Source organism: Prionailurus bengalensis, chromosome C1 (genome assembly GCF_016509475.1).
Source record: "Prionailurus bengalensis isolate Pbe53 chromosome C1, Fcat_Pben_1.1_paternal_pri, whole genome shotgun sequence".
Taxonomy (NCBI): domain Eukaryota; kingdom Metazoa; phylum Chordata; class Mammalia; order Carnivora; family Felidae; genus Prionailurus; species Prionailurus bengalensis.
In genome coordinates, this window is record NC_057345.1 from 69,069,877 (window position 1) to 69,089,005 (window position 19,129).

Below are 19,129 nucleotides of genomic sequence, written 5' to 3' on the forward strand. Positions count from 1 at the left end.
ATCATGACACGTCAGGAGCTGTTCTTATCATTTGGACAGCTCCATCTGCATCGTTAATAATTAATTCAGTTCAGTAAGAGTTCAGCTCACACACTCATTTAGAAGTCTTCTTCAGAGAACACCTCTCCGGCTGCTAGTCCCAGGGAGAAATAGGTTTCTGCTTGGCTAACAGCAAAGATCTGGAGATACAAGTGCAGTTTTAGAGTTGCATTTGCCAGGTAGCAAAAGCTCCAGGGAGGACAAAAAGGGTCAGAACATGTGCAGTTCAGTTAGGTTACTTCAGAGTGGTGTTTCTGTTCTTCTGTCTTATCATATCCATGTCAGCACTGCAAGCTGTGGAATGAATTTTAAGCTGCTAAGCCTAGACGGATGTGATTCAATTGAGCAGGCTGACGACTGTAAAACAAACTGTGGGCTCCTATAACCGGTGGTACCTTATTCTTTTTCTAAACTTCTTTGTACCTTTGTGTCATCCATATGGGTGATGATTAGCTACGCCTATCATTAAGTGGAGAACTTTATCAACAAATTATACTAGCAGATTATTTATACAATAATTTATGAAATTATTGTTTACAGATAGGTAAAAGTGTGTTATTTGTCATTAGAAGAGAAGGAATGCCCCATTTGGTGATTTACTCTATTTAGCTGAGTAGGAAAAATGTGCTTTTTCTGAATTTGCTTGCTGTCTCTTCCACATAGAATTCTATTAAGAGATATCCATCTACCTGTTTACCCGTGTGTACACACAACACACACACACACACACACACACACACACACACACGCACAGCAGAGTTAAAATCTGATTAATTCCTGGATGAGTTGCCTCATCGTTGCCTCATCTCTAAAATTAATCATCAGTATGGGCATTTAGGCTAATGGGTTGACATACACTATATAATTCAGCCCTAATACTGTGCCCACTAGTGGCTTCTCTGTGGATGATTGAGTAAATGATATGCACTTCCCAGGTTTAGACAAATCTTTGTGTACACGGTTTTAATTCTGTCTCTTTCCTTTCTCACTGATGCATAGCATCAAAGTATGTACTATCCCAAAATCTGTACTATGTTTAAACTTAGTAGTATTTATGTTAGAAAGAAGAAAAAAAGCAAGTGGACAGAAAGTGGCTCCATTGGAATTTGGAACAAGAGCAGCAGGTGAAGGGCTGCCTTTTTGTATGCTTTCCAGGAAGAAATAGGGGAAATTCCATTTGATGGTTGGGATTTTTTTTTCTTTTATTTTTTTAAATGCATACCAAATGCAGGAAAGTAAATTGGGAAGAAATAAAAGTGAGGAGAAAGAAATCCCTTACTCTAATCAGGAAAAAAAACCCACACACACACAGAAGTTTATGGCTGTAAAGAGCCATTTATGTCCTGAGGAAAATGCAAAGAAGGAAGAACTCAGATTTGCAGTTGGTACTTCATCTGAAACTAACTTTTTTTGCCTTTAAGTGACTATTGTGTATGATAGATTTAATCAGAGATATTTCTATCTGCCCTTCAATTTCTTGTTCTGATTCTCTCAGTTACATTTTAAGAGAACAAGAAAGGAGAAGGGGGGGGGGGAACATCTACTGAAATAGTTTACTGTACAAAATCATGACTCTTATCAAGACTGTATCACCTCCTGAGAAAGATCACAGCCAACAATATTTTTTCTATAAAAATAAATATATTTACCTTTTTTTTTTTAGCAGTGGAGACAGAAGAGAACTCTAAAACCTCATTTTAAAAAATTATTTACACTTCAGGAATCATTCTATTTAATTCCAGAAAGGATTTCACTGTCATCCATTTTGGTGATAGTATATTAAAATGTTCAATACCTAAATGACATAAGTATGTTTTTCATTTCTTTAATAGGACTAATAAATACATTGTTGGTGAGATTTTTATTTTTAGTGTGGAACTGGGGAAAAGAGAGTATCTTACACTTAGCATTTTTTTTTTTTTTTGGCCATTTTATATTGTAGTTGACGATATGTCTAGTGTGCCTTTTTTCATTACTACTTTGTCTTGAAATGATGGTATTTTGTCACTTTGAAGGTACCGTTCCCTCATTATTTGTATATTTTCAAGTCATATTTCAAAGTCTAAATTAGTATTGGCTTTAACTATAAATTTCTTGGCACCTAAATATTAGTGCATTGGTTATGATTCTTGTGTTTAGTTTTTTTTTAATTGGAGAACTCAGACATTTTTGGAATAATCTGAGTGCAAAACTCCTTCTGTGATTTTATGATTATTTTTCTGATATTTTTAATTGTTTTTAAAGAGATTCATTTTTAAGACATCTTTTTAAAACACTGAATTAAAGAATGTTAGAGACTACAGTCTCTTTTTAGACTCAGTTTTATGGGTTTGTGTGATGTTTAGCTATGTGAGTAGAACACAAACAGGTTTGAGAAAATAGAACTAAGTGTTAGATATACAATTTGTCTCGTGGGAGTAGAAGTACGTGGACATTGTAGCCATTTGCTGATTATGGGACAGCAGTGTTTTACAGAGAAAAAGAGAAATAGTTCTTCTAGCAAGCCAATCAGGGAGAAGTCATTTGAACAGCATACCTCTTGTGTTTAGAATTTCTTTGAAGTTGTAATTTATTTATTAATTTACTTATTGTTTATCTTCAACTCATTCACCAACTCTTCAGTGATTTCTAAAATGGATTACTCTTCATAGACGTAGAACCCTTTTTTTGTTGTTGTTAAATACAGAGCTAGTTTAATTTTGTTTTGCTAGCAAACTCTTAATTTTCTCACCAGAATAAATTGGTCAGTTTTGTTTGTCAAGATGCTGGACTGTGGAGCCTGTGCACAGTATATTGAATCTCATCACTGACATTATAGTGGCTAAGTAATCTTTGGCAAGGCATTTAACCTCTCTGAATGTAACATGGCTCTCCAAGTGCTTCCTGTTACCTCTGGAGATAGATAGATAGGGTTGTTGTTGGTTTTCCCGTTTTGCCGAACTTGTATGTATTTTGAATGTATCATATTTGTAACTAGAAAGAAGCATTAAACACATACGTTAACAAAAAAACCTCAGTAAGATGAGGAGAGAGGAAGGGGAGATGTAGCTAACACTCTGTTTCTTAAAGATTAAATAAGAGATGTTTTCTGTGTCACATTCAACTTGGTTAGTCTTCAGTCTTTAAAAAAATGGCTTTGTATCATATATTTTTAAATGTTTATTTATTTTTGAGAGAGAGAGCACAGGCAGGGGAGGGCAGAGAGGGGGGACTGAGATCATGACGTTAGCTGAAGTCAGATGCTCAACCGACTGAACCACCCAGGCGCCCTGCTTTGTATCACATTTAAGCTTTAATTCTATTTTTTATAGGTAGATTTCATTTTCATTTCCAGTGTTACTGGAAAATGTGTTACTTCTTAAATAACAGATTTTTGTCTAATTGTCTTCATTGAAAAATATGTTGGGATGTGTTCATCCTCAAGATTTCACATTTTCTACTCGTTTTCCTTTAATAGCAATCCTTTATACATCCACATCTTTTCACATTCACATTCTTTATTTTTTTTCTAATTTATGCATTATAGTGGGTAGCTTTTTTCCTTCCTGCCATGTACTACTACTAACTGCTACTACTACTATTATTTTATTCCTGAGGGAATAATTAACATGCTCAGAAAGTGATGAACATCAAACTGGGGCCCTGTGTGCTTCAGGAAATTGTGTAAGAAAAGGAAGAGGGACGAAACAGCACCGGGTGCAGAATTATGGGGTGAAAGAAATCAGTGTTTCTATGAGGACATTCAAAAAGAAGGGTTGAGAGATTTAAAGGATTTTAACTCTGAATCTGCAACTCTTTCCTAAGAGTTGCATACATTTTTGTGTTTATTTGGGGTCTGGTTTGTTTGTTTTTAAGGTACGTAGCATTCTTATTTGTAACTATTCTCTACTTTTACTAGTGAAGATGTACTCTTGCTTAAAATAAAGAGTAAAAACACTGTTGATTTTGCCTTTAAAAAAATTAGAGGTATACTGTACCATCATTCTTTAGAAACTAAATCAGATATTTACCGTACTACCAAAAGGATCTCCCTAATTTCTCAAGGGAAGAAAATGTGTCTTAACCACAATACAGTAAGCACATTCTTGTGTGGAGCAGTAAGGTCAATAGATATTTGTTGAATGAATTGCCCGTGAAAATGCAAGCCATTTGCTTATATCGTGACCAACTGGAATAATAGTCAGAATATAAAGGTAGAAAAATGTTTCTACAAATCGGTTTGCTTTTTCTCTAGACAAGTATTTTAATAAATTAATTTTTAAATAGTTTTTTAAACAGAGAGCTTCTTTTGTCCTTCTTTTGTTAATGTTAAGTAATTAACATGAAACGATAGAATGCTATCTGCCAACACTTGCAAATTATGCCCATTAACCTCATTTTATCCCTTAAGAGGAAATTCTACTTCTAAGGGAAATAATAAGGCACAGTTGACAAAATGAGTGATAAACAGCTTAGATTAAAGCCTTCACTCTGTTCCTAAACTCATCATTAGGAAGGGCTTGGAAATTTTATTTATTGGCCTGTGTAATTTTTTCCTAATGATAAAATCAGAAGTAGTGATGAGTGAGTAAAATAATGTTATCACTTTATCAGATGGTGTTGTGACTCAGTAAAAATGATCATGTTATTATCACAAAATTATATTGAGTGTTTACCACCAAGGAATTGCTTTTGTCCCTGTTTGTCCTTTTCTGAATACTCTATTTGGGCTTGCTTGCACTCTCTGTAAGCCAAGTAAAGCTCACAAAATATAACTTTGTTTTGTCTTTCTAAAAGTAATAATCTGAAGTGAATAAAATGTCAAATCCAGGAGTGATCAAGCTTTTAAGTTCTATTTTTGGAGCATAAGAATGGAGCTGCCTTCTCTCTGTCCAGCGTTCTTCCAGGTTTCTGTAGAAGCAAATGCAAATTACAAACCCTTATCTCTCTTCAGTCAAAACATGTCTATTCTTCTGAGTTCGCTCATGTTGACCTCCCAAGCCTTCCTTCCCTGTCAGGTTCCATCTTCCCCAGTTTGCTTTTGTTTGCATTTCGATTTCTCTGCACAGCTCAGTGTTTGGAGGGACTCTAACACTGTTTAGAGGAACTCAAAATAGCCTTTCTTCAGAATTTACCTATGTCCATACAATAGAGAGGCATAAGGAAAAAAGGACTGATGGCTTTTAACAGTTAAATAGCAAATATAGACATATTTTAAAAGTTATATAACTAACGGATATTCTTTCATCATTTTCCATGTTTTCTTTCATTTGAGCCTCACAATTACCTTACAAATAGATTGTGCAAATGTTACTGTCCTCATTTAATCAGTCAAAATCAAAAGCTAGACTCTCAGCTGCATCTTAGGGCCCCAAGTCCAGCAATTCTTAGAAGCTACATGGGATGATGTAAATGCCCCTTCTAAAGAATTCACTTCAGTGTTTCCATTAGATGGCTTTTAGGCCCTGGAGTACCTCTAGCTAAAGAAACTAATTTAGGTATTCTAATTTATTTAGTCGTCACCACATGATGCTGATTTAATGAGGTTGCGATTTCATGTCAAACGATCTGTTAACAAATCGATCATACATAGCCAGAGTATTTCTTTTGGGGGGGATTCAACTTGATCATTGCCTGTAAAATGGAGTCCGTGTCCACCATGTACTCGTGTCATTGACACTTAACTGCATTAACTCATTAAGTGTATTTGCAAAAACGGATTCGTTTTTTACTCTTTGGTTATGGTGTCTAATTCTTTATTTGTTATAACAGCTAAATATTATCTTCCTGGTGATCACATTATGCAAAATGGTGAAGCACTCAAACACTTTGAAACCAGATTCTAGCAGGTTGGAAAACATTAAGTAAGTATTTGGTATTTTAATTCTAGTGCTTGACAAGCTAAGTGAAAGATATTCTCCACAGAGAATACATGAATACCTTCTATCAACTGTAGAAATTATTCAGAATGATGTTTTACTGATCAAGGTTGAGCCTTACGTTGACCATGTCACGGACATTGGTCAAAAATTAGATGATAATTTCTGTCTTCATCTAGAGCCAAGAAATTGTTTCGGTAGCTTTGTGGAAATTCCATATCACTGTAGCAATTTCATTTGAATTTAAAATGCAGTTCAAAATGATGTTCCTGTTTGCATGGCTGATATGATTATATTGTTTGTTTTGTTAAATGGCTTTCCTGATTTAAGGATTCTGAGCAGTTTCTACTTCTAATCCCGTTTTCCTAAAATAATTTTTTCTATTACTGTTGTTAACTTGGAGATTATCTGTTGTTTTCATGGCAATTAAAGAAATGTTTACTTTATTTCAATATTGAACAAAAACTACAATGTCCTATCCATGGAAAATGCTATCTAATTAAAAAAATTGATAGCTGTTGATTCATTAAGTCATTCATGGAAGCATTTTAAGAGTTATCTTTTAAATGTGAGTTAATTTAAAATTGGAGGAGGTATTATTCAAGTTGGTTATAATGGGATTGTGAAAGATATATTTTTAATGTAAAAAATGGCAGATCTATAGTAAGGGCAATTTAAAAAAAAAGCAATTAGATGTTTTAGATAGGTCAGTGCCAGCTTCATTGCATGTTGCATGGTAAGAGAGAGAGCTAATCTTTAGCATCTCTCTCTTTTCTTCCTTTTCCTCTTTCTGTCTTCCCATCTCCACCAGTAATTACCGTGTTTGTGATGGCTACTATAATACGGACTTACCTGGGTAAGATAGAACCCTACATTAACAAATTTATGGCATGATTTATATTTTTTACAAATCCGTCAATATCATGAATTGCCCTTAATTTTTATAATTATTTTGGAATATCTAATTTGCTATAGTATTTTTAAACTATAATATGCCTTTATTTTTTAATTGCTTGCCTCTGCATTTTGACTTTCTTAATTTTGACTAATTTATAAAATATATAAATGCTTTCTTATTACTTTCTATTTTAATTCTGTCTAATAATTTTGTTTCTCTTTTCTGCTTATAATGCTTTCTAGCTATGAAGATAATAAGCCATTTATCAAGTAAGATCATTAGTTAGACATGGAATGCACTGACTTTAAATCCTTTTCATTCCGTCCTATTTTCTACAGTTCTTTTCTCCTTAAGCTATTCATGATGAAATCTCTCCAAAATTATTTTATTTTGAAATTGTTCTCATATTTTTGTCCCATTTCAGCTAGGCTTCTTCATGCTTTAGTTATAAAACCTTAGGTTCACCTAAGATTAGTTTATTAGAATTTGCAGTTTAGGTGTTCAGTGATTATCTGCCATTTAACCTTTCTGTATGTGTCACATTATTCAGTGTCATGAGTACACCACAGGAATAAGAATATAGGAGTAAGCTAATTAAGGACTCCTTAATTCCTTTTACTAAGATGCACATAAAAGTCAATAAAGTCAGGGGGGATGTGTTACACCTTGTATTTTAATATAGTTTTGATACTTTGTTAATGCTGGAGTGAGAAAAGGTCATACCTGCTGTCGCTGTTTTCTCTGGAGGCTGCAGTACTAAATGCTATTGTTCTTTCTCTAATCAATGAAAGGTTAAAGCCAAAATGCTGTTGAGTTTGAATGTGAACATAGAGAAAGTCAACTGCTACTACTGATATGTGAATATTTAAGTGTGATACGTGTTGTTCTCTCATTGGACTCGTTAATAAAATTCGCTCTATTTTTTCAGGTCTTGGGTGCTTGGCGCTTTTGCTCTTCTGTGTCTTCTTGGCCTAACCTGGTCATTTGGGTTGCTTTTTATTAATGAGGAGACTATTGTGATGGCATATCTCTTCACCATCTTTAATGCTTTCCAGGGAGTGTTCATTTTCATCTTTCACTGTGCTCTCCAAAAGAAAGTAAGTGAAGACACTTCGGAGCTCTGCCGGCTTGTTCTTTGGCTTGAAATTAATAGGTGAAATAGAGAAGGTTGTACACTTTTATAGCTGGCAGATTACCAAATAGAATCACATTTTTAATCTCCAGTTGGTTGTAATGCATGTTTGGAAATGCAGGCTTCGTAGATAAAATATGTCAATCCCAATCATCTTTTGGATCTCGTTTTGGGAATATTATAAACCAGACACTAAACTAGTTTAAGAGTTCTTCGTTGCTAGTGGGGTCTACAAAAATGCTCTTCGTGCAAGGGGTGTACGAGATAACAAAAAGGTTAAGTAGTCTCATGCTTTGCTCGATGAAGGGAATGCAGCGGTCCAAAACGAAATTGAGCATAAGGATAAGTGACCTTGATTTTAAAAGCACCAGACGTGCAAACAATTAATATTAATGTTACCTTTTGAGTAGTTGTGAAAGATCTAAAACCCAGTAATTTAATATCTCACGTCTTATTATTTTGTCCTGATTTTCTGTTAAGTGGAGTCAGCAAAAATGATTCAAAAACGAAAGTTAAAGATGAAACATTTGCACGAACATGTAAACTAAGAGAATAGCTTAGCCTCCATTTAACTAAGTATCATCCTTTCTCTGTCTGCGTATCTAATATAGTCTTTTTATTCTGTTATTACTAGTTGGTCACTAAATTGAACAGAGAAATAGAATTGTGAAAGCAAAAACGATTATGTTTTCAGTCCTGACAAGATGATAGTGTTGTCACTTCCATCAGTTGTTGAGGAAGCTGTAATTTTGAGATAATGACAGTGGCATCTGCAGTGCTGACAGATCACGCGCATTCACAGCAATATAGGCATTAGGCAAAACCAATGTTGGAGGGTATTATTTGGATAAAATGCCATTTTGATTGCCATCGTCTTGGTCATGCCGCGTTTCAGAGCAGTTAATAGCCATTAAATGTAGAAGACATTTTTTTCTGAGGTATCAGGTGTTATTTAATAACCCTGAACTTTAATTTTCTAAACATTATACAGGTATAACGTTGTAATTATTGTGGCTTTTACTATTTCTTACACAAGTGAGCATTTTGTATACGTGTATGTGATCACATACCATAATTTCTTCCAAATGTGTTTGACATAAAGCATAAATTTGGCAGAGAAAGACTGAGGTGGTCATTATTTCCTCAGAGAGGTGTGCGGATTGATTGAACAAAGAGATTCTGCTGTGCTTTCTAATTAACAATTATGTTTTGGAAACACTGTGTTGCACTTCTTTTGAACACATTCTACTTAGTCTGGGATATGTCCTGTTGGGTGCTGCCAGGATGAATGGTTAAGAATATGACATGAAATGATTTAGTTAAAATCACACTTCTTACTGCTCGAGTGAGCATATTTGGGCGAAGAAAATGCTTTGAAAGTTCAACTCCATTGTTATTTGTTCTAATAGGTGTCGTTAAATAAAGCTAAGAGGGTGAAAATGCAAGCGCACTTAGATTTAAAAGGTCGTCTAGTAACTTTAATTCTCCAATTCTTCAAGGAATAAGTGTCAAAGTCATGGTCTTTGTAGGCAGATACAGAACATAGAACTCTGAGGAGGGAAAAGTGTTTTTAGTGTTTTTGCAACCCACTAGAAAATAATTTCTTAGGCAGCTTCTCCTCCTCGTCTGTTCTGATTTCATTCTGGCTCTAAGCCCGAGCAAAACTTGTTCATATGCCAAGAGAGCTGCACAGAATCCAGCCCTCTTCTCCACTCCCCCCCTCCCAATTCTGTACCACCTCTCTAGGTGGGGCCCTATTATTTAGCAGTTGTTTGGACTTTACTTTTTAAAGTTCACTTTAAATTTTCTTCAGGCCTAACAGCTTTTCCATCTATTCATATATCCAAGCTTCAGGGGAAAAGGGAAATTACATGGGTATCTCATTAATGTGAATGGAAATTGCATAAATAGTTCCCTTGTGTGCTAATGAAGTGAATAGGCATCTTAGACTCTCTACACTAAATGTTAAAGCTAGACACATCAGAAAATGAAGAAAACATTCCATCCTAATTAATAGCATATGTATCAAAGTACTTTTTTTTTCTTTATTCTTGTGCCAAAGTAGTCTTGTCATTATAAAGAGGTTACCCGCAAAACTATGCAATCCAGTAAAAGAAGTTTATGTATTGACCTACGTAAAAGGACATGAAGCGTATAAACTTTAAATGACTGAATTATGTGTGGTTAAATGTAATTAAGCGAGGAAAGTACTAATTTTTTGTCATATTATTATGAAATATAAAACTGGGGTTACTAAGTATGTAGATAGATTAAAGCTTTAAAATATTACATATATGTGTATGTATATAAATAACACTTGTATAATAATAAGGCATAAAGCATTTCTACATATTACATCACATTTAGAAGGTCTTCCTAGCCAGTCTGGCAGACAGAGATATTTTTCTTATTACTGTGTCAGCCATTTCAATTGAACTTGGTTTTGTACATTCATTGTATTTTCTCCACTGAAAAGTGTTAGTGGAACTTACTCCTCTCAGTCGTCTCCACTGCTCATTTAGAGAAAAGAGGGGCAAGTATATTTGTATTAATCTCTCGGTCTCGTGGTTCTTCAACGCAGGTACGCAAAGAATACGGCAAGTGCTTCAGACACTCCTATTGCTGCGGCGGCCTCCCAACTGAGAGCCCCCACAGTTCAGTGAAGGCATCGACCACCAGAACCAGCGCTCGCTACTCCTCTGGCACACAGGTAACAAAGAATTTGACAGCGTCTTTAATTAACCTTCTTTATAGAAAGCCTACTGAGACATGTTCTGTTCAGATGCACTAATTGTCTCCTCGTTATAATGATCTAGGTAGCAAATACTTACATTTTTAGTACTTTGGTTTTAATTTCTTCCTAAGTATTTCTTCAAGGTGTTTCTTGAGGTGTGAGCATCCATTTTTGAGAGTGCATCCTTCTTTTAGAAGTCTATCATCATTTTGGGGATATTCGAAAGTTCTATAGCCATAGTGCTCTCTCACAGTGGGCACTCAATAAACGTGTTGAATAATCAATCATCTCCTCTTTTTTAAAAAGGCCATTAAAAGTAAAACTTTTTAGGAGTGGAAGATTAAATATTCTTTAGTACAGAAGCAACAAAGCAGTATAGACTTCCTTAGTTTTAGACCAGAATCCACACACATTTCTTTTTAAAGGCCACCAGATAATCCTACACAGATTGTTTAGGGTAGGTCTTTGTGTGTCTTTAAGGTGAGCTTGGGGAAACTAACATAACATATGTCTTGCTATTTTATATTAATAGAGTCGTATAAGAAGGATGTGGAATGACACTGTGAGAAAACAGTCTGAATCTTCTTTTATCTCAGGTGACATCAATAGCACGTCAACACTTAATCAAGGTCAGTTACTAGGAAAATTTGAGTTTACAATATAAATTTTGTACCTTTTGCCAATTTACAAGAATTTCAGAGAAAACACTGATATTTTTTCCTCTCAAAATAGGTTTACATCACAAGCTCTTAAACCTGTTGAGTCAACTTTTATCCTTTATGAAAGTACATATAAATTCATCTTGTTCAGTAATGTAATGCAAGAAGTATACTTTCAAAGTCCACGTTAACAGAATGAGCCTGGAAAAAGTAATTGCTAAGAACATACTTTGCCACAGATTAAACTGTTTTCCTTTAGTGAACACAAATTCATCCTTTCTGAGGCATTTATGAAAGTTTTCTTTTTAAAACATTAACATAATTAGAATAACTACTCTTCACATTAAACAGTGCCAGTTTTGCAGTGAAAATTCTTATTTGTAAAATTATTTTATTTTATACTTCTTTCAGAAAGTAAAAATCAGTATCAAAAACCTTTACAGTAAGTCTTCATAAACAAACAGTTAAGTACACGAGAATCCCAAAGCAATTTTTTCTATTTGAATTACTAGTTTTAGTATCTTTACGGCTTGAAACTTATCATATAATCAATATAATTCCTAACTTAAAATAAGCTGGCAAATAAAATACTAAAGACACAAGTGCATATATAAACACATAACCCTGAACGCAAGCTTAGTAAGTTTGAATTTGGTATGAAAAAATCACATTATTGTATATATCCATAAAAAGGTAATTTATCCAGCTAATTTGTCTTGATGTACTGATTTGTAATATAATATAACGTGCTATATATTATCACAGATATTAAAGACATTTTTCACTGTTGACATTGTTCTGATGAGATTCTGGTTTAAAATGAAAAAAAGGAGTATGTATGACATCAAAACCAACTTGAATTTTAACACATTTTTTTGCCAAATTACATTAGCTATGCAAAACATATGTTTGATAAGTATTGAAAGGTTTGTAATTTGTCAATTAAGAGTGAGTAAAATGTGTGTTTATTGCATTGCTCTGATGTTTTACCTAATTCTGTTAAGATGACTATCAAAAAGGAAATGAATTATTCAATGATTCATTTTTGAAACCTGGCAAATAAGATTACAGAATGAAAATTCTCACGATATGGAGTTTGTGAATGGTCTAATAATTCGTTATGTACACAGCCTCCTTCTTCCCCCTCGGCATGTGTGTGCTCTTGCATTTACTAAGAGAAGCTTTGTGCAACGTGTCCTACTTTTTTATTTGTTTGTGAAAGTTGTTTTTCCTCCTGCTTGTGTCAAAGTTGGTATTAACACAGATGTTTTCATGAGGGATAATCCCACACCTGTAAATTCTGGAAGTTTGAGATTCCCTCTTCGGGGCCTCAGTGGTTAGGTTTTTAATATTAAGCAGTAACATCTTGAAACATAATGTTGATCTCTGTGCATTTAATTGCCATTTTTGTTTAAAAGTGATTTTGTATAAATTAGTAAATGTCATCCTCAGCAGGTGTTTACTTGGGGGACTTAGAAAGCACCTGTGAATTACTGAAATTTAACTTCCCTCTCCCCTTTCTCCTTCAAATTAGTAGTTCAAATACAGTCAGAAAATTTCAGCAGATTATCCGTTGCCAACTTGTCCACTACCCTTGATGAATACAAAAAGTACTTTACTGCAACTATAACACGAAAAATAAGAGAACTGATGTACTTTTTTTTTTCTGTTTCTTTGCTTTAGGAATGACTGGCAATTACCTACTAACAAACCCTCTTCTTCGACCCCACGGCACTAACAACCCCTATAACACATTGCTCGCTGAAACAGTTGTATGTAATGCCCCTTCAGCTCCTGTATTTAACTCACCAGGTGTGCTTATACTTACGAATAAAACTACCTTTCTTTGCTGCTAAACAGAGCTCTGATCTTTACCCTTTTTCTAGTATACTCAAGTTGCCATATATTTATTATTTCCTCTTTGATTTCTCAATTTAAAAGAATTACTGTATTGCCCATGCCAGGCTTCTAAAACTGCACTATATTATAGTAAAAATTCAGTCATGATGGTATTTACCAATAATTATCCATGTTTTCAACACAGGTGGCATAAATCTTAATATATTATTACAGGACTGACATCACATGGTCCGAGAGCCCATCTTCAAGATTTATATCATTTAGAGGTATCCTATCTATGTAATATACTGTTTAGTTTACTCTAAAGCTTGCGGACAGAATTTGCTTCTGGAATGAATTAGCTAATAAAGATAATTTGGATGCCTAGGTATAGAAAACTACATCCAGCATTATCAATGTAACCAAACTATAGTATAGTGCAGCTTTATGGGAGTTTTTTTTTTTTTCTTAAAAAGCCTTTGAGAATAAAGTTAATATTAGCCAGTTTATACCTATAGTTTTTTATTGGGGGAGGGGGAGAGATTGTCACTAACCCATCCTGTATAACTATGTTTTCTAATAGCTTTTTTTTTTAAAAAAAAAAAGCACTTGTATTTAATATTAACAGAATTTTCAAGATTTTGGTAAAAGTTATCACGTAATTACTGCTAGCATGTAATATTTATTTGTGGTTGGTATTTGCCACTAAATTAAAGAACTTCGTTTCCGTTTGGTTTTCTTTTCTTTACTTGAAATTCTTTTTTAACGTAACTGCGGTTTCTCTTTTCATTCTCTTGTTTTTCTTACTTTCCTTATGCTTTCCTCTAGCAACCTACAGAGAGACAAGTATGGGAGTCAAACTTAACTTTGCCTATCAAATGTAAATTTTTTCAGCATGATTTTTAACCGGCACAATTAAAACATAACTAGCAGTCATGAAGTAGACTCAGCGGGCAAGTGGTTCACAATTTCCAACTAAAGTGTTACCAAATTCAAACAGTACATCTATCTGTACTGCCTTTTGTCAGTAATAGAGGTCTGTAGCAAATGCTGTCCATACTTAAGTATACGCAATGCTGAAATAATTTGCTCTTTGAAGCCTGAGGTGCTGTCAACCAGAATGCTTAATAATTGACTTATCATTTCTGCATTCCCACAGTAATCTTGCTACAGGCTGTGGAAAGTCTTCAAGTGAATTACCTGAACTTGGGCAGAAAAAGTTGCCTCTTCAAAACCAGTCAAAGATGTGCTTAAATCTGCAGTATATCATAGAAAACACCTTTTGGATTAGCCAGTATATATTTTCATGTTTATTAATCAATGATAAAAAGAAAGAAAAAAATGACCAGACTGAACCTCTGTGGAGGAAACAAATGCTAACAAGTGCTCTGTGTGTCGCCTGTAACGTACAACACCAAATGTTTTCTAAGTAAAGATGGTGGCACATGCATGAATCGAGAAAGCTAGAAAATTGCGTCAAGCTAAAGGAAGCCTTACAAATGCTATCATGACTTCCTTTTGTTATACGTGGCGCAGGATAAAAATTACAGTGTCCGTTTTTCAAATGTAGAAGTTGGATCAGAGTTTCTCAGACAATATGAGTCACCAACAAACACCCCCCCCCCACACACACACACACACTTTCTCCTGTTTCTGCTAATGAGAACTTCTTGAACAGTTACCACATGTTTATTGGTCGTGAAATTGAGTTTTCTAGGATAATCTGCAGCTTTAAGAGCGGAGTCAGCACTAAAAAGGGAAATTTCCTATTTTTTCCAAGAATTCAATTTTTCCTAGACTCCTCCAAGCCTTGCATACAATGCAGCAGCCTCACAGTGGTCAGTTTCATTTCAATAACATCATTTCATTTTTTTTTTTCCAGACCTATCTGTAAACAAGTGATTTTTTTTTTCTCTAGGATTTTGAGAATGAATAACCTAACTTTCCATGGTGCAGACCATTTAATTTTCTCTGAAACTTTTGATTTTCATTTGCCTGAAAAGCACTGTGATGTCTTAGTTTACATGTTTATGTGTCTGTAGAAAATACAACTCTGATTCAAAGAGAGCATGTTACCATATTTTTTTTCCTCCTAAACCTCTTCTCATATCTTCAGCAGACGTATCCAATCTTTCATTCCTTTAGAGATAAAATTATATTAGCCAAGGCTGACACCCTTTTCCCATTCCATAGTTAATATTTATTATTGGTTTAATTTCTGTGACCCATACTTAAGAAACCTCCAACATTTCTGCGTTTAACCTCCATGCCCATGGTGTCTGTGGGCCAGTCTCGTACCGTAGACTCTGCTGGTTCATTCGGTGCTGTCACTGTGACTGATGCAGACTGCAGGGCTGCAGGCAAACTTTGACCATTAGGAGCCTGGGGCCATTGCTGTTAGAGAGAGTCTTAGTGCCAAAAGAACAAAAACTCAAGATAATGAATATTAAAGGAAAAAGTAAAAGGCTGCTATTGCTGGTAATCTAATTTGTTGAACCCTTGCTCTGACTAAGTTGCTGAGAAGCTTAGAAATTCTTCATCATGTTACAATAAATCATTTTACTTTCTTTTATATATCAGCTACTCTTAGGCCAGATAGCCTGAGCAGACAGACATGATGTGAGTTGTCCAAAGTGAGTCATTCCACCTGCTGTCTATCGTGTTGTTGGATGGTGCTTGTGGGCCCCTGGTCCAGTCAGTATGAGAGATGGCTGTGGCTGTCTTTGTTTAACATGAATTCTTTGTACCTGTCCCATTTTTTTTCATTCTTTTTTTTACTTCATCTCCAGAAAAAGGAAATGTTAGAATGTTGTTTAAAAAGTTGCTTGCCAGTTATGTGGGTTGATGTTGTACATTTGCCTTCGGTTTTTGTATGTGACTTATTCCTTTTTAATTTAGTGTTGTTTAGGACAAATTCTGTTAATTTTATTTTTACAAACCATAGTCTCGTACTTGAAAATGTAAATGTCACTAATGAATTGCTTTGCATTAACTATGCAAGGGCATGGAGTGAAGTCTTCTTTGTGAGAGTGTCAGAGAGATTTGACCAAAAAAATCAATTAATGCTTACTGTCTCCCCCAAATTGATAAAGTAATATTCCGTATGCCGTCTTCCCTCCCTGGAAAAATAGTAGTATTCTTTCACACTTTCTCCTGTTATCTAAGGGGTTGCAACTGTCTACAGTTGGGAACGCGGGAAAGCCTGGCACTTTTCGAGGGTTAGCTTTCAAATACAACTTTGTCCTGAACGACATTAAAAAGTTTTGTGCAAAAGAAGTAAAGGCTGTCTGGGAAGGAACAGAGGCAATAACGGAAACCCCCTCCCTTTTCCGTTTCAGGACATTCACTGAACAATGCCAGGGATACAAGTGCCATGGATACTCTACCGCTAAATGGTAATTTTAACAACAGCTACTCACTGCGCAAGGGGGACTATAACGACAGCGTGCAAGTCGTGGACTGTGGACTAAGTCTGAATGATACTGCTTTTGAGAAGATGATCATTTCAGAATTAGTGCACAACAACCTTCGGGGCGGCGGCAAGACTCACAACCTCGAGCTCGCGCTACCAGTCAAGCCCGTGATTGGAGGCAGCAGCAGCGAAGATGACGCCATCGTGGCCGACGCTTCGTCTTTCATGCACAGCGACAACCCGGGGCTGGAGCTCCATCACAAAGAGCTCGAGGCGCCGCTCATTCCTCAGCGGACTCACTCCCTTCTGTACCAGCCCCAGAAGAAGGTGAAGCCCCAGGGGACTGACAGCTACGTCTCCCAGCTGACGGCCGAGGCGGAGGACCACCTGCAGTCCCCCAACAGAGACTCTCTCTACACAAGCATGCCCAATCTTAGAGACTCTCCCTATCAAGAGAGCAGCCCCGACGTGGAAGAAGACCTCTCTCCCTCCAGGAGGAGTGAGAACGAGGACATTTACTACAAAAGCATGCCAAATCTTGGAGCTGGCCATCAGCTTCAGATGTGTTATCAGATCAGCAGGGGCAACAGCGATGGTTACATCATCCCCATTAACAAGGAAGGGTGTATCCCTGAAGGAGACGTGAGAGAAGGACAAATGCAGCTGGTGACAAGTCTTTAACAGTGCAGCTGCGGAATCCCAGGGGGGCCACGCGCAAGTATTCGTGAAGACTCCGCTGGCCCAGCGCAGCTCCCTCGGCCTCGGCCTGAAGAGATGGCCCTGTTGACCTGTGGTTCTCCAGTGTAAAAAGAGGACTGAACCTTGAAGTTCTGTGAATTTTTATAAAACGTACAAAAACTTTGTATATACACAGAGTATACTAAAATGATTATTTGTTACAAAGAAAAGAGATGCCAACCAGGTATTTTAAGATTCTGCTGCTGTTTAGAGAAATTGTGAAGCAAGCAAAGCAAAACTTTCCAGCCATTTTACTGCAGCAGTCTGTGAACTAAATTTGTAAATACGGCTGCACCGTTTTTGTAGGGCCTGCATTGTATTATATACAAGACGTAGGCTTTAAAATCCTGTGGGACAAATTTACTGTACCTTACTGTTCCTGACAAGACTTGGAAAAGCAGGAGAGAGATTCTGCGTCCGTTTGCGGTTCACTGCAAATCTTTTACATTAAGGCAAAGATTGAAAACATGTTTAACCACTAGCAATCAAGCCACAGGCCTTATTTCATATGCTTTCCTCAACTGTACAATGAACTATTCTCATGAAAAATGGCTAAAGAAATTATATTTTGTTCTATTGCTAGGGTAAAATAAATACATTTGTGTCCAACTGAAATATAATTGTCATTAAAATAATTTTAAAGAGTTTGAAGAAAATATTGTGGAAAGCTCTTGGTTGCACATACGTTATGAAATGTTTTTTCTTACACTTTGTCATGGTAAGTTCTACCCATTTTCACTTACTTTCCACTGTACACAGTGTTCTGCTTTGACAAGTTCGTCTTTATTCCTACATTTAAATTTCTTATTGCCAAAAGAGCGTGTTCTGCGGGGGGAAAAAACTCTTTGAAGCCAGTTACGCCATGCCTTGCACAAATGTGGTGAAATCTAGAAAAGAGTGTGTGTTCCCCCTCTGTTTATTCGTGAACAGAGGGCAGTGAGGGCACTGGGCACTTCTCACAAACTTCCTAGTGAACAAAAGGTGCCTATTCTTTTTTAAAAAAGAAAATAAAACCTAAATATTACTCTTCCATATTCCTTCTGCCTATATTTAGTAATTAATTTATTTTATGATAAAGTTCTAATGAAATGTAAATTGTTCCAGCAAAATTCTGCTTTTCTTTTCATCCCTTTGTGTAAACCTGTTAATAATGAGCCCATCACTAATATCCAGTGTAAAGTTTAACACGGTTTGACAGTAAATAAATGTGAATTTTTTTCAAGTAGTTAACGTGCACTTTTATGTATGATACGTGATTGGCTTTAACACACTGGTCCTTTCTTACCCCCTCCCGCCCCCACCCCCACTGCCCCATGGCATACATAGGTCCTCTCATAATAATAACCCATGGGTGTGAGAAAGAATACAGTTAAGTTGCCTGATGGTTCTAGGTGCTGTAAAGAATATATTTGTATTCTAATTGCCCTTTACCCATGCACAGAATCTGGCAGATGAGTTTCAGAAGACAAACACGCGGAACGTACTTTTGCTTGTTGCATTGCATCAGACCTAAAACAAAAAAAGAAGGGTTGGCAATTCTACAATAGAATTTGGGCATCATAAAAAACATTGATTTTTCAGCAGAATTGAGAAGAAATTCTGTAAACATACTTTTACGATTTGAGGATTATAGCTCTCCCTACAGGCAGCTGCGAATGACGATATTTGTTATCATGAAAATGTTCAAAAATCATATAATTGAATCTCAACAAATAGATTTTTCCTGTCTACATCATAAGCATTTATTTTTTTTTATTTTTTTTTTATTTTTTTTTTCAACGTTTATTCATTTTTGGGACAGAGAGAGACAGAGCATGAAC

General features: G+C 35.7%; 1 protein-coding gene across 43 annotated transcripts in view; it reads left to right on the forward strand.

The window, feature by feature from the left end:
• ADGRL2 (adhesion G protein-coupled receptor L2) overlaps positions 1-18,534 on the forward strand; it is a 624,038-nt gene extending 605,504 nt beyond the window's left edge. For 8 of the 43 annotated variants that reach the window (XM_043575393.1, XM_043575375.1, XM_043575381.1 and 5 more), the window contains 8 exons: positions 5,791-5,882; positions 6,709-6,753; positions 7,038-7,064; positions 7,724-7,892; positions 10,509-10,637; positions 11,194-11,290; positions 13,004-13,132; positions 16,498-18,534. In XM_043575393.1, coding sequence (XP_043431328.1) covers positions 5,791-5,882; positions 6,709-6,753; positions 7,038-7,064; positions 7,724-7,892; positions 10,509-10,637; positions 11,194-11,290; positions 13,004-13,132; positions 16,498-17,252 — 1,443 coding nt within the window. In that variant the 3' untranslated portion in view covers positions 17,253-18,534. Of the gene's footprint in view, positions 1-5,790; positions 5,883-6,708; positions 6,754-7,037; positions 7,065-7,723; positions 7,893-10,508; positions 10,638-11,193; positions 11,291-13,003; positions 13,133-13,364; positions 13,447-13,987; positions 14,040-15,739; positions 15,793-16,497 lie in introns of all 43 variants that reach the window. The other 35 variants (XM_043575406.1, XM_043575407.1, XM_043575394.1 and 32 more) reach the window with 14 other exon arrangements.
• Positions 18,535-19,129: the final 595 nt, after the last annotated feature.